Source organism: Argopecten irradians, chromosome 3 (assembly GCF_041381155.1).
Source record: "Argopecten irradians isolate NY chromosome 3, Ai_NY, whole genome shotgun sequence".
Lineage (NCBI taxonomy): Eukaryota > Metazoa > Mollusca > Bivalvia > Pectinida > Pectinidae > Argopecten > Argopecten irradians.
This window is the reverse complement of record NC_091136.1, coordinates 17036279-17052418: the sequence shown is the minus strand read 5'-3', so window position 1 is coordinate 17052418 and position 16140 is coordinate 17036279. Positions and strand designations below refer to the sequence as shown.

The following is a 16140-nucleotide window of genomic DNA, read 5'->3' as shown; positions in this document are numbered from 1 at the left end:
TGTCTGGCGGCGTCTGAGGTGGGTTTCGAACTTGCAATTCAAAGGTACATGTTGAAGGCCACTGAAACCCAGAAAGAGAGGATAGATATAGATTATCAGATACTTTAACCACTTCTTCATCGTGACGTAAAGGTTTGCTGACTTACATGTAAATGGAATCTAGATCAGTAACGAAGACTAAGGGGTCACTTAGAAACACTTTTTTAATGCAGTGTAAGTAGGTAGCCAATAGGCAAGATATGTGGTGTTGGGGGAGGGGCAAGTTGATCAGAAGTTAGAGTCAGGATAGTTCGATCGGTTACCAATTCATTTACTGCATTTACATCCAAAATAGCAATGCATTGATCGAACTGCAAACGTACTAAATAAAAATGTGGTGTATGTGTATACATTTCGTAATTTTCGAGTATATTTCTGCTATCATAAAAAAGTTGGGTTTATAAGTCTAGATACTAATTGTAGTGTAGATTTTGTTCCATGTTTAGACAAACATATATTTCTGCAGAATAAAGAATTGTATTTGCCGTGGCACTTCTATATGCATAGTGTAATAAACCCAGGTAACAAATCTACTTGAGTGTCCAAACTGATTTCTGACATATTTATTGCATAAAATACTTGTAATGGTGATTATTAAGTATGATATCTGGACCGATATGGCATTTATGTAGGTATGAATGCAAGTCAATACAGATAACGAACATGACATGCTCGGTGTCAAATGACGCATTGTTTCCGTAACGTAGATAAACATCTAATTTTCCCCGAGGAAGATAACATCAGCGAAATTTACGGCAATAATTGAGCCAAGACCTATCATATCAGCTTTGAGGGAAGTGGTTATGACAAGTTTAGGAATTCGTCACTATAAACAAACGAAACGCCTGAGGTCAAATGTAATTTTACAACAGGAACAGACAAATTAAACCCAATTTCGTAATTTAAATACGCCGTTCATTATCAAATTCAAATTTGGACATTTAAATCTAATTTAATGATTTTGAATGCACAAACATAATTTCCGAACAATAATTTGCAAATAAAGCTAATTTGTCTGTTGGAAAATTATATCATTATGGAAAACTGCAATTTTTTTGTAACTGTATATTATATTATGTTAATATTGTTTAAGAATGTAAATCGATGTGAAGAATAACAAAAGTGTTTAAAATACCTATAATAAAATAGACTTAAATTAATCCTCTTTTGTATAAATTGTATATAAATATATATTCAGACAATCATTATAGAATTTTCTCACGTGTCTAATATCTTATCCAAATATTAAAGAGAGATCATTTAACAATTATAGATAGCTATTATATTGCTAACAACTAGAAGTCTGAATATCAAAGTTTTGTTAGCTTTGTGACGCAAATGTGAAAAAAGTTACACCGAATCATGACAATGTGAAATGGATTAATGTCAAAAATACGGTGTAGTACTTAGAGGTTTTTTTTATAATCAGTATCTGCTGTATTTTGGTATTAAAATATCAAAGTTTGATGTTTTATCATGCTTATTAATTGTCACTCTCAAGAGCAGTGATATCGATGGCGCTAGCGCTGGGATAAGTGAATATGGTAATGATGATGATGATAATAAAAAAAATCATGTGAAACTGATGTAATTTTCAAAATTATGATAAAGCAGTTTTTAATGCATGTAAATATACAAGGTAAATACAAATATATAATCTTTTTTTTCCGTTGTGTAAAACATTGTAGCACAATCTAATAATTTAATCCCATTTTAAATTAAAACAATCTCCATTCTTTCTAACATTAATAAAAAAAACTTTTTTAAGCCTATAGATATCGTGACAAAAGCAAATTAAAACTATTAAATGTATAATTATTTCTGTATCGTTTGATTTTACAACCACTTCACACGGATTTGATAAAACAGATAAGGAAAATCGTCCAATTGAAAATAATATTTGCCTGTTAAACCATCATAGTGTCACTTTTTAAAAACCAATTGAGCCTTTTGAATTGTTCGGTTACACTTGACAATGGCATGCTTGTTAAAACGCTAGGTAATCCCCTCAAGCGTAACTGATAGTGTAGATAAACATGTCTGAGTGTTTGTGCCTGTTGGGGTAATTTCTCCCGGTCAATTACACAAGTATATACGATGTAGGTAGTGTATGTATAGTGACCACTCTCTACTCAGACACGAAGATTCGCCAGTTATACTCACGTAATTACAGTTAGCACTTATATATACAACTCATTCCACAGTTGGCTCATATCTCATGATATTTTACAATCAACTACAGCAGATGACATTATCCAGATCTTGAAATTTGGAATAAGCGTGTCATTTCTCTGGAGAAAACGAGATGCATTAATTTATTTAAGTTTTCTGAAATGACATGTTATAGAAAATTATTCTATAGGAATTTGGAATTATATCATTTCTGAAGAACGTATATGTGTAACATTTACTACATTATGTTTTTATGAAATATGGAAATGCCATATTTTATTTCAATGTATATATAGTAAGGGATGTAGTTCGATATTTCTGAGATTTCAACTTTGACTTTTGCATTTTGGACATATTTTCCAACATTGTGCCGACCTTTGAACTTCGAACCTTATTTTCTGGAGTTTTGGATATATTTTGCCTGTGAACGTTATTGGAGCCTGTGGAATTTCTAAGGACAGTGAATGGATTTTATGTGCCATTATTTATGTCATTCTCATACACAAAACCGCATGCCCATGCTTTGCCTGTGGAATAGAATTTAAGTGATTGTCATAGTAACGTCCTATAAAAGATTAAGGTAAGTCTATTTCTAATTGTTTAACTAATTAATTAAGGCAAGTCTATTTCTAATTGTTTAACTAATTAATTAAGGTAAGTCTATTTCTAATTGTTTAACTAATTAACTAAGTATTACAGCATGTTTTGTGCTCATAAAACTCATTTGAATAAAGGATGTCGGTAATATAAATATACAATATATAAAAAATAAAACTCAACGACCTTCCTCTAGTACTTACGCCATTTCTTGATAGCTCATCAGGAATTTACATGTATATTAACACATATGTATATACAAATGTATTCTTCTCCTTTCTTGCAGAAAGGTTTTTAATTGTTTTCGCAAGCAGACAGTGAAATATCATGTTTATGTCTTATGATACATGTAAACAAACGTATTCTTTTTCCTTTATTGTAAGATACCCAATTGTTTTCTCAAGCATTCAGTAAAATGTTATTTATATTTATATACTATAATACATGAATACGTAATAACTACTCTTTGAATGAATTCTATTGTGATTGATAATATTGACAATTTTCCATTAAAAGAACTTTTTTCACTCAATAGCCGATACATTTAGATCATTTCTGTTGCCTATTTTAAAATTCATCATTTGCTGTAATTTTGTGATTTCATTTTGCTAAGATGAAGAACGCTTTTTGCTTTTTTCCGCAATTATCAAAAGATCAAATGTACGTTCAAAGTATGTTTGTACATCGCATAACATTGCTACATTCTATGGATTTTATATCATTTATTAATGAAATAATCATTTTGCCCGGAAATTTTATGGGATTAATAAAATCTTATTTCGCTGTAATTAATACTAGTAGATTAAACATATACATGTAAGATTAATAGAAATTACGTTTTATTTGTCTAAACGTGAAATAATGGTTTTCTTATAAGGTGTAAGTTCTTTTGTTACGTGTAACGACTCAATTAAGGCAGCGAGCATTCATAAAAAAGTCACATGCATGATTAAACAAAGAACATCAACACAGGTAGGCAATTTTTGTGACAAACAGGTATGTAACGTAATAAAAGCAAATTATATTAAGTACAATGACAAGGTGTGACAACCGGTTATTAGGCTTTATTGAGATCGACATTAGTCATAGACAGTTTGATAAAAATGTCATAATTACATTTCTTTTAAACATTTTATATAATTAGCGGTTATTTACATGGATATAATGTGTTACACGGGAACAAATGATTGGATAATTAATGTAACCAGAATACGGCCAGTGATCGGATATCGAGGTGGGGTGGGGCAGGGTGGAGGGCATAGTGTTGGGTTCGACTGCATCTAGTTGGTTTACTCGGTTTTAATCTTTATCTTAATGTTGAGTTTTTCTTTTCTTTTTGTCACTTTTACTTTCTTCGTCATTTTTTTTCTCTTTCTTTATTTTTTGTATCATCGACTCTGATCAACATGGTTTTCAATTCTTAATATTTATGTTTCCGATGTAACTTTTGCAATCCTTCCTTTTATACATATACCATTATATGTAACCACATCTATATAGCTAGCTATTATACTTTTTTATTTTCTGAAAAAAAATGAGTCAGAATAACCAAAAAAGAACACGAGTTTTCTCTGATACTGACAATTTGTATCGAATTTGTACATTCTCAAATATTTTGCATGAGAATTAACATGTAGGCCTTTATCTTTAAGGGTTAAACGTACCTTCACGAATAATATAATTTCGTTTACGGGTACGAGTATATGTATTTGTATGTACATTACACCCATATTTCAGTGAAGCACATATGTAGGAAAATGCGCACATGTTTGTTTTATGCCAATACAATCCACATGGAAAATACTTAATGCATGTCAAGTGGTTTAGTATTATTATATTTTACTACATTTTTATATCACAGATGACACTTAAACCGGAAGATGTCCGAACCCTGACTTCCGGCACGTTTGTGGTTGCTTGTATCGCCGCGACCATTGGCTTCATCTTCTCCACTGTGTTTCTCACATTCAATGTCTACCACAGAAAGAAAAGGTAATTAATTCAATTCGAAAAAAAATAAAATAAAAAAAAATACTGATATCTAAATACTATAATTAGTCGTTATATCAGACCATCTATAAGGTTTCCGTCTTCATTTTGCATTCCGATCTATCAGAGTTACTTCCCTTGATTTAACATTTAACAAAGGGAAGTAACTCGTATGGATAATTTAAGGCGAAATTTCATTGCAAACTAAATAAAGAAAAGTTCATTAGAGTACTGTACATTGTAGACTTTATTTTAAACTACTTTTACACTCATCGAATTGCCATGACAAAGTCGTTCGGTAATACATCTACGATTCATTACTTTTCGTAATTTGAAAATGTTGATGACTTGACAAGGCTTCGAAGAAAATTTCCTCTGAAACTAATTCCAAACCTAATTTTATAGTCAAAAATTTCGATTGCTATTTTACCCGAGTTATATGAGCAAACCTTACAGTTGTTATGGTGTTTCTGTTGTCTCAAATGGATTAAAAAACAGACATCCTTAAGAAAGTTCGTGGAAGATTGAATCGACTCTGACAGGTAGTAACTGAAATCCATGTACATGTTTAAATGACAAAGATAATCTTTGGTTTTGAAGGTTTATGAAGATGTCCAGCCCAAAAATGAATGTCCTCATCAGCGCTGGTGGTCTCATACTCAACTGTACGTGTCTGTTGTATGGCATAGAGTACTTTTTCCATCACCTGTACGCCAAGACCACTGTCATTTGTCAGGTAACAATTGTATTTATATAATCTTTAATTACATTTTAAACTATTTTGTGCCTTTTAGTCATTAATGTCTCTTTTTCTAATGAAGGAAAACAGTTAAGTATGGCCTTATCTACTATTTGTACGATTAATTTCTACGTCTCAAACATGTATATATACCTAGAATATGCCAGAAGAACATACATTCTATGTAATTCACAACTCATTGTTCATTCTTTTGTTAACTCAGTAATGTTTACTTTAAATATTATTTCTCATGGATGATTCATTATTTCTCACATTTCAATTCTTTCTTCTAACCTTCAGATGAGACTTTGGCTAATGACGTTTGGAATCACGATGCTGTTCGGCCCAATGTTTGTTAAATCCTGGAGGGTCTACCAGATCTTCAAAAACGCTGGTGTTAAACGCGTGGTAAGTCATTTAATTTCATTCTAAACCCCCAATGATGATAAATGTTGTTATGAAAACTATATTCAAAATCTGAAATTTGTATCAGTATCTTAAAACAGCCGATATCACATTTAATATGCATTTCTGATGTCCTAATGAACGTTGGCTTCCCAACATAATGGCAACAAAATTAATGTAAGATGTTTAAAGCATTTAAAGGTGTACGCAAGGGTGTCATCATATGTCCTTAACTTTTCAACCTTAAAATGAAGGAAGCAATGTTTTCTGTGTAAAGAAATGTAAGCATAGAAATTTAATTTGTTCATTATATAATATTTTTAATTATCTTTGTAGGTTATACGGGATCGTAAACTATTGTTGGCGATCGTGAGTTTGCTCATTATTGACGCTGTCCTGCTCTCCCTGTGGCAAGGAGTGGACCCGCCCATCTCACATCCGGTCACCATCGCAATACAAGTAAGTAACGTGAATACATTTACATTCCTGAAAATAATGTCTGCTGTTTGAAAAAAGGTCCTAATTATTTCATTATTTCTTCAGTACAAGAAAAACGCGTTTCAAATTTGTTTCATTGTAAGTGTTAATTTTAAGTTGTGAATCGTTATCATGTGTCTTTTCTTATATTACACGTATTGCACAAAAATTATTATTAAAATTCTATTGTTAAAATATACAACTCTTTAATTTGGTAAATATTGTTTGTCTGTTTCAGTCTTCCGGTGACTTGCGCAGAAACCTCTCTGCGTTTTACACCTACGTATATGTACAGGAGTGTAATTCTAGGAAAACCGAGATCTGGGTTACTTTGATGCTTGTATGGAAGACGACCATAATGGCGACGGGTTTGTTCCTGGCGTGGAAAACAAAACACATCATGTTACCAGCCATGAGAGATTCGGCCTGTATCGTCATCAGCGTCCTAACCACCATGTTTCTGACATCACACACATTAATGCTGACGTCAAGCTTACGTCACATACCTGATGCTGTCTACATCATCAATATTGTGTTGACAACAATGGTGGCATCAGTCGTCCAAAGTGCTGTTTTCCTGCCTAAGGTTAGTGTTTTACATTATTTTGAACTATGCCTTGGTCGTTGGGTTTAATTGGGTTACCTACCCCTGTATTCACATATGTACACATATGTATTATCATTTGTTTGACTAATTATACCACTTGCACAAGGGATTGCTATTAACTATGGATGAAATAACTGCAATAAGCAGATACAGAATAATCTAATGATGAAAAACTCCATATATATGCTCACAACAAATAACTAACTTCTTCATTTGACATGTACATTTGTTCTTCCTCTTAAAAATTGCAAACATAACGAGTTCATCAGCTGCTAAAATATTGCTTTGAATTCAGTGGTGTTCTTAAATATTGCTTTTGAATCCAAATAATTAAGATATTCTTTTGTATCAAAGGCTGGTATTAATGAATAATTATCACCTTACAGGTCCGCTTCTACTGGAAAACATCACTGGAGCAACAAATGCGCATGTCACTATCAACGCACGAGATGCACCCGCAACTAACGTCATCGGCCGGGAATAACTTCGAGGAGGAACTAGTGCAGCTAGTGGCAGCAAATGATACGCTAAAGAAATGTCTGACTCAGGTAAGTACACGTGCGCCAATGTGGTGATCGACTTCTCTTTAAATAGTTTCGAACCAATCATGTAATGGAAGAAATGGGCATATACGTACAATGTAGTTGTTGCTGACCTAAGTCACAAGGCCTGTGATTTGAAATGAGATCCAGACAAGAAACCATGAATAATTACGGTTAATTAATATAACAGGATTGGTATTGAACCAGGTGACGAAAGCTTTTTTTCAAATGTTTTGTACTTTTCCTTCCTTTTTTCAGAAAAATTCAATGATACAAATCCTTGAAAGCCATCTTCGCAATGCCAAGGTCAAGCTAACTCGAATGACATCAGAGCGTGAAGTCAAGGTCGACAGTGGGTTGGATATGTCGTCATCAAGCTTCCCTGAGGACGAAGTGAGGGAATCACCTGACGGCCAAACAACAAAAACCCCAACTACAGTTATTAAGACGAATAACCCTGCACAGCAACAAATGTCGGAAACGATACAAGCCACTCCAGACCGGTCTCTACCACGCCCAAACAGAGCAAACTCGGACTTCACAAATTATCGTGTGACGAGAAAACGTCCACTAAAACGAGAACGTGAGCACAACTCGTGTAATAGAGGAAACATACAAAGAAGTTTCCCAACACAAGAACTAGACTGTCTTCGTGACGAAATAGATGCTGATCTCACGCATGCGCACATGTTAAGTACCAGTTTAAGAGCCTCAATATCGAACGAACTTCAGAAAATGACAACCAACAACACGTGGTTTTATGACTCTATGAAATCTCGTCATGATGTCGTTGGCTCCGTTGCTAGGAGCTATGATCTTGAGGACAATTCGGATACTTATTCATATGTCAGCAGCTACGTACCGTGTAAAATTCCAAGACGGAAGTTGGAATATAATTCTTTTCAAAGTCCTGCCCTCAACTATTCATGTGACAGTTTATCGACTACTTTAGCCAATGACAAATTATATCCGGGCACTGACCAGGAAGGAGATGATGGGAAATCGTCACAGAATCAGTTTGAAAGTAGCACAATATCACGTAGTAGACCTATCCCGTGTACACTACAGTTTAATAAATATCTTGTGACGGAGGTTGACAATGGAAATAAAAGTTACTATTTATAGCATTAGGGAATTCCCCTAACTTCATGTGTGCTATTTATATATTTATGACTTGTTTTGTGGTGCTCATCATATATTGAGAACATTGTTCACTACTGGGTGTAGCCAATGGCAATATGAAATCCAAAAGTGTATTCCTTTTTGAAGTTCATACCGATTATTCTGAATTTGGTACGTTGTCATAATTAATTAATTAAGGAAGAACATGAAATGTCACAAGAAAGACTTCAAAATATGTCTGATATATCTTATTTTTTGGATGTGCATGATTGTGTTCGGCTAAAGTTATACATGCTGTAAATTAAAACGTATTTTATTATTAATATTTGTGATATTATGCTTTCCCATTATAGCTACAGGGTTTCAGTAAGGTTATCGAGGTTATCTCCCCTGTCATGTACAAAATGAACAAACATTTTCTTTAGTCCACTACTTGTATATGAAATCAAATTAGGATTTGAAAATGTGTCGGTTTTCAAAAGTTATGCGATTTTCTTAAATATTTCAGTGTATTCTCAGTTCAGTGAAACATATGCTAATATATTGAGTTTAAATAAAAAAAATCATTTGATCCTGCCGAAGTCAGCGACCCATGAAAAAGCGTTGAGATATCCCCATCGATACCTCAACTTATTGAAAATTTTAAAGATAACAAATAGACTTCAAGTTACACAAGTTCGAGTGAATGGAGCTGTGAACTGTAGAATGCATCAAAATTTGATTGTCAATCATTGATCTATTACTTGGGTTATAGGTATGTTAATTAACTTTCTATTGTTTGAAGACAGGTTTTTACCTGTTTTAGTTTCCCTCATCATTAAAACAACAAAACCCGTAAACTTCATGTCATGATACTAACAATGTTTCTTAAAACTTTGCTAAAAAGATCTTAAAATTAGTTTAAGCAGTCATCTTTTTTTCTTTCGAACTTTGAAAGAAAGAACAACTGCCAAACGTACTCAACAGACATTTATACAGTCTGCAAATTTCTGTCAAACATAGACAATGCAAATGCTATTACAATCAATGATTACTTTATAGATAAATGTTTTAAATAAAACAAAGACAGATTCTTATATCCAAATTCTGTCATTCATGTTTCATGGAAAGAAACTTTTGCGTATTCAATAATGAACATTAACTTATATAAATAGATATATCTACAATATCTCCACACCATGATAACAATTTACGACTACGTAAGTACAACACTTCATTTTAATGAAACACAATAGAGCGAATTACACAAAAAATCTGTACTTTTTTAATGTTCACCGATATTGCGTAATCGCAATATCTGCCATATTTAACATGTAATGGCTTTGATTGGCTAGCAGACGAGGTCGACATCTACAGTAGCATAATGTAGAAATGTTAGGTATCTGCATGTAACCATTTAAGTAAGACTAAATATAAATCTTGGTAGAGATTTGAGAAACAAAATAACCTTCGTTTGACTGACTTTACATACTCACTGACAACCTATTTTTGTCACCTGAATTATTAAGGTTATCATTAAAAGTTATTCCCGTTTTTATTGACCGCTTCTTTCTTCGTAAATTCCCATTAATACATAGTAAAATAACTATACGCACTCTAACACATTGTGTAGTTTTTAAATACGTACGCCGTATGACATGAAAAAAATATTTTGCACAGTGTATTCCATTAGCGCTGAAGAAAGAAACATTAGACATACAGTTTTGTAAGCAAAAAAAATGATAGTTATAATTATAAATTAAGATTTCATTCTTTCCCTTCCTGAACTTTTAGTACTTGTGTCCTATATTTTAAAATCGTCACGTGACCACGTTGAAAGCCAATCCAAAGATTTCCTTCTGTATCCAAAGCAACGGACATCGGTTGTTCATTTCCCGTTGGGTCTCTAAATAAAGTCTTTATGTATCGACAATTTTTATCCAACAGTTGGACACTGTTGGAAACTGTTTCAACCGTTACTATGTTATCCCCAGAGTCAAAAACCATGTCGTCAAATATCACATGACTTTGAGGTTTCAGTTCATCTGGCACTGAGTAGCGTTCGTTGGAGCAGAATAAAACATTCAAATCTTTATCCAGAAATACCACAAAGTCGTCACCAGGTTTATCGTTGACGAAATTACATACAGCCACGTTGGAATTATTCTTACAAACTCGGACTCGACCTGGCTTACAGAACAAACGTTTTTCGTTTGGCCCAAATTCAAGCGTTTTTAAGACCGTTCCGTCACGGCTGTACATGCGTAGTAATCTTTGACTATGGGGTTCAACTTTGTAGTCCCATACATCCGCCATAGTCACCAAGAGATTGTTATCATTTGTAGGTTGGATTGCAACCGGGTGTAAAGGTTCTGTTTTGAATTGCAATGTCATGACCCCGTCGGCCTGGATGCTATAAACACAACAATCGTCCATATGAGTCAATAGAACTTCGCCGGAAGCAAGCGTACAGAAGTCCCCGATCTTGCCTCTAAGTTGAATTGATCTCTGTTTGTCCCCATCTTTGTTCACGAGTAAAAGTCTATTTCCGTCACAAAACATCCAAGCGTTTTCACCAGAAACACAAGAAACGGTATCAATATATTCATCACAAACCGAAAACGTTTGTAACTGTTTTGGCGTGTCGACTAATTTGTAAACACTGCGTAGGTATTTGGTGACTTCTTGTGGGTGACTGAGAGGCCGATCTCCCTCAATATTACCAGGCATCAGTGTTCCTGATTCTTTGGCTATCTCCGCATCTTTACCAGTTTTGCCGCCATCTTGGGTTGAGTCGTCGTTCGTTGTTATATTTCCATCAGAATCGACGTTTCCGTCTGGGGTGATGTCCTCTTGACCAGTAGTTGACTTTTCGAAGTTATCGTTGCTGTTATTCGAATTAGCATTGCCCCAATCGGCACCACTTCTGGCAGCGGCGCCATTTTCATTCCCTTCATGCTCTGTTGTATTTTCCCCTTCCCCGACTTCGGTCTCTTCATCCTCTTTGCCGTCCGGAACGATAACAACATCGCTTGATACAGCATTCTTGGTCTTTCCATTTTGGTCTTCAAAGTTGCCATCGGCCTCTTCCTGTTTTTGTGGGAAAACCGCCTTTCCTGTTGACACCAGGAAAGACTTATAATCAGTCTTTGTCTTCTGTTTAGCGCCCCTTTCCTCGCTAGAACCATTAACGAGGCCACCGTCTCCGGGAGAAGACATATTGTATGTCGTTGATTTTCCAATTTGCCTTTTATCTTCCGACGAATCATCCCCGTCATCTCGTCTTGGTAGACCCTGTAAGCTTGATGGACGAACTGACTTTTTCTTACGTGCTGTTGAGCCTTTGTGGCGTATTCAGTCCAGATCCTTTCGTCATTAAAAAAGCCGTGTTCTTGCTTGTAACGGTGACTGAAAAGGTTTGTTGTGACGTAATTGCCGTTTGGCGTGAAGATGTTCCTTTATTTCGAACGGAAGTGCTATCTCTACTAGTCTTTGCAGACTCCCAGCGTGCCTTCCGATCCTCCTTTACAACAACAGAGTTTGTCATTTTCTTTCCGGTCGATTTCCGTTTTGCTTCCGCGGCAGCCATTTTCTCCTCCTTTTCTTCCTTCTGACGTTGAAGAAGTGCATCATGTTCCTTCTTCGCTTGTTCGAACTCGTCCATTTTCGAACCAACGATTTTGATATTATCCAGAAAAGACATTTCGACAGTTTGTGTCAAGCAATGTTTAAGAAACCTGCTCAGAAATCATTCATGATAATGTAAAAATGTGTCATTTATCGCAAATCCGTCCATATATTGTTTTTGAGAGACATTTATCCTAGGTCGTAGCCATGGTATAAGAGACTTCATTTTATTCCAGCATTCTTTAAAAATCGTGGCACCGTATCTTGAATAGAAAAAAAAACATTTTTAATTTATGCTTAAATCAACTTCATAAAAATACATGGTAGGATAAACAATGTATGAAAAGACATTTGGTGCATGTATTGCATGGTTTTATTTGAGAACACATATATTTACGTAATATATTCATAACGTACATTTGTATTCTCATACTTATTTTAACTGCTACAAGAAAAACGCAAACAACTATTATTTAATACGAGTAATATTGGAAAGTAAATCATATAGGAGCAACTATTATTTAATACGAGTAATTATTGGAAAGTAAATCATATAGGAGCGGTTCATTTGCGTTCGTCACCAGAAAGGTTTTTTTGTTATATACGGTTATCTTCTCTCATTGCTAAATTTACTAAATTTTACGTCATTAAGCAATCTTTGTTTGAGAAAATTGCGTCGCATTCTCATCATTTGACGGCATAATTCTTATATACAAAGAACCAAGACACTATGTATATGGAACGATCTAAACATGTGGTTTTTATATATATATATAATGAATCTAAATAACAAAATATTGTGACTTTATCATAGAATGCTTCGTTTCAAATGAATCTTATGACTCTTATCTCGCGCAATTCCTAAGTTCTAGAGACTCTAAGGTCAGAATAAGAAAGAAACCAAAGATAGAATACCAGGTGTAATCGCCTTTTATGATCATGCAATGTTTAGCAGGGAAGGGTATCTTACGAAGTACAGTTATGTTGTAGAGCACACGAACTTTCCATGACATACAAACCCAAAATTACACTTGTATTAAGGGTCTGTAATTAATGAAGTGCCCTAATATATACATAAATGTAGTGTAATATTGGGTTCGCACATGTAAAGATAAGGTATAAAAAGTTCATTTGGGTTGCTACATATAATTGTCATATTATCAAAATAAATTTTATTCCATATCATGATGAGCGCATGCTTTAAGAGAAGGTCAGTAACCACGTCATAGAAGGGTTACTATCGTGTTAAATCAACCAGATAGAAAACTATATTGACGTTGAACAATCGGTTCTCGCTCTTGTATCAGTTCACGATACACGTAACACACACACGCACACCTGAAGGAAGTTAATCAATTGATAAATATCAAATCCTTCACCAAACTCGTTAAAAATCACATTTTCTATAAATAAGCATCCGTTTAGCTGTAGTAATTTGTTTTAAAGTTGGCAATAGGACTAGGACGTTAAACCGCAGTAATTATTTCATATAGACACACCTGTATTTTACCTGTATAATTACAGGTACAAAGTCCCGCTTTAATTCCTATTCTGTCTAGACGGTATTAAGTCCATTCAATAACACTATAAATCAGTAATTCACGATAACATTAAATACATGTATATACGTACCTTCTCCGTTATGTCATAATCTAAAAAGCCAAAATGGCCGGCGTCTACTTCAGACTTGTTTACGACCACCAAATTAAGATTCGCACCAAACATTTCAAAATGATAAAAAAACGTATAGACCTGATACATAAGTATATATACATGTATATACGAACCAAAGTGTGTGTATTGCGTGAAGTCAGTGGGGTTTGGGGTAATTATCGATTGGCGATCGCCGTTCCAAAGACACGGCGGGGTTTTAAATGTCACATGGGCTACGCAGGAGGGAGATCATTTATATCCACCGCGGATTTTTATATATATTATAGATAGTTTATTTATCACGCCACATAAGTTATATCATTCTTGCAAAATCATAGTCTATTTAACATCAAGGGAATGGGACGACTAATTAATTGTATAATGGATCAGACAAAATCACCCGTGTACATGTATGTGCATCGGAACCTCCCCTTGCAAGCCCTCGCTCCCAACCCGTAATAAGGTTATTGGGGCAGGTTAATGAACCTTACGGCTATACACCGGTACACGTTTTATGTTAGTTTTGTATACACCCGTATATATACCGGACTAAGTGGGCTAACATATAGTAATAAATGCAGCTCCTTTATCAGTTCTCAGTGCGACGGTGTGCCAGATGTTTACCCGGTACTCCTCGTAAAGATGTATAACTAAAAAAGGCAAAAAGGCGTTCCGGGTAGATCAGTTCGGTCAGCTTGCTTTTTAGCATGGATTGCAACCAAATTTGGCCAGAAACTTCCTTCGGGGAAGGGGATCAGATTTTGCATAAATGGTGACCCTGACCCCCCCTGGGGCAGGAGGGGCGTGGCCCAATAGGGTTAATAGAGGTAAATCCTATAAATCGCTACTAGTCCTAGAGTTCTGCATGGATTGTAACCAAATTTGGCCAGAAACTTCCTTAGGGGAAGGGGATCAGATTTTGCATAAATGGTGACCCTGATCCCCCTGGGGCAGGAGGGGCGGGGCCCAATAGGGAAAATAGAGGTAAATCCTATAAATCGCTACTTGTCCTAGAGTTCTGCATGGATTGCAACCAAATTTGGCCAGAAACTTCCTTAGGGGAAGGGGATCAGATTTTGCATAAATGGTGACCCTGACCCTCCTGGGGCAGGAGGGGCGGGGCCCAATAGGGGTAATAGAGGTAAATCCTATAAAACGCTACTTGTCCTAGAGTTCTGCATGGATTGCAACCAAATTTGGCCAGAAACATCCTTAGGGGAAGGGGATCAGATTTTGCATAAATGGTGACCCTGACCCCCCTGGGGCAGGAAGGGCGTGGCCCAATAGGGGTAATAGAGGTAAATCCTATAAATCGCTACTTGTCCTAGAGTTCTGCATGGATTGCAACCAAATTTGGCCAGAAACTTCCTTAGGGGAAGGGGATCAGATTTTGCATAAATGGTGACCCTGACCCCCGTGGGGCAGGAGGGGCGGGGCCCAATAGGGATAATAGAGGTAAATCCTATAAATCGCTACTTATCCTAGCGTTCTGGATGGATTGTAACCAAATTTGGCCAGAAACATCCTTTGTGGAAGGGGAACAGAACTTGTATAAATTTTGGCTCTGACCCCCGGGGGTAGGAGGGGCGGGCCCAATAGGGGAAATAGAGGTAAATCCTATAAATCGCTACTTGTCCTAGAGTTCTGCATTGATTGTAACCATATTTGGCCACAAACATCCTTTGGGGAAGGGAAACAAAACTTGTATAAATTTTGGCTCTGACCCCTTTGGGGGCAGGAGGGGCGGGGCTCAATAGGGGAAATAGAGGTAAATCCTATAAATCGCTACTTGTCCTAGAGTTCTTCTGCATTGATTGTAACCAAATTTGGCCACAAACATCCTTTAGGAAGGGAAACAAAACTTGTATAAATTTTGGCTCTGACCCCCCTGGGGGCAGGAGGGGCGGGGCCCAATAGGGGAAATAGAGGTAAATCCTAAAAATCGCTACTTGTCTTAGAGTTCTGCATGGATTGTAACCAAATTTGGGCCAGAAACATCCTTGAGGTTAACAGAATTCGTATACATTTTGGCTTTGACCCCCTGGAGCAGAAAGAGTGGGGCCCAACAGGGTAATTAGAGGTAAATATTCAAATTCCTTTAGAAAAGAAACAATGAACTTATATTCAGAACATTACATAGCATTACAAACCAGGTGAGCGATACAGGCCCTCTGGGCCTCTTGTTATACTGG

The 16140-nt window shown here is 35.6% G+C and overlaps 2 protein-coding genes across 2 annotated transcripts; one reads left to right on the top strand and one right to left on the bottom strand.

The window, feature by feature from the left end:
• The first annotated feature begins 1970 nt into the window (after positions 1 to 1970).
• Positions 1971 to 9012, top strand: LOC138317689 (gamma-aminobutyric acid type B receptor subunit 2-like). The gene is made up of 8 exons (XM_069259530.1): positions 1971 to 2791; positions 4670 to 4800; positions 5398 to 5533; positions 5837 to 5944; positions 6278 to 6400; positions 6657 to 7004; positions 7412 to 7573; positions 7826 to 9012. Exons 2-8 carry the CDS (start codon positions 4670 to 4672, stop codon positions 8690 to 8692), a joined length of 1875 nt encoding a protein of 624 aa, XP_069115631.1. The 5' UTR covers positions 1971 to 2791; the 3' UTR covers positions 8693 to 9012.
• An 859-nt stretch (positions 9013 to 9871) lies between these two features.
• On the bottom strand, positions 9872 to 14069 carry LOC138317688 (papilin-like). Its single transcript, XM_069259529.1, is given in 3 exon segments — positions 9872 to 12010; positions 12012 to 12558; positions 13928 to 14069. Coding segments are annotated over 2 exon segments (1935 nt in total). The 5' UTR covers positions 12372 to 12558; positions 13928 to 14069; the 3' UTR covers positions 9872 to 10435.
• Positions 14070 to 16140: the final 2071 nt, after the last annotated feature.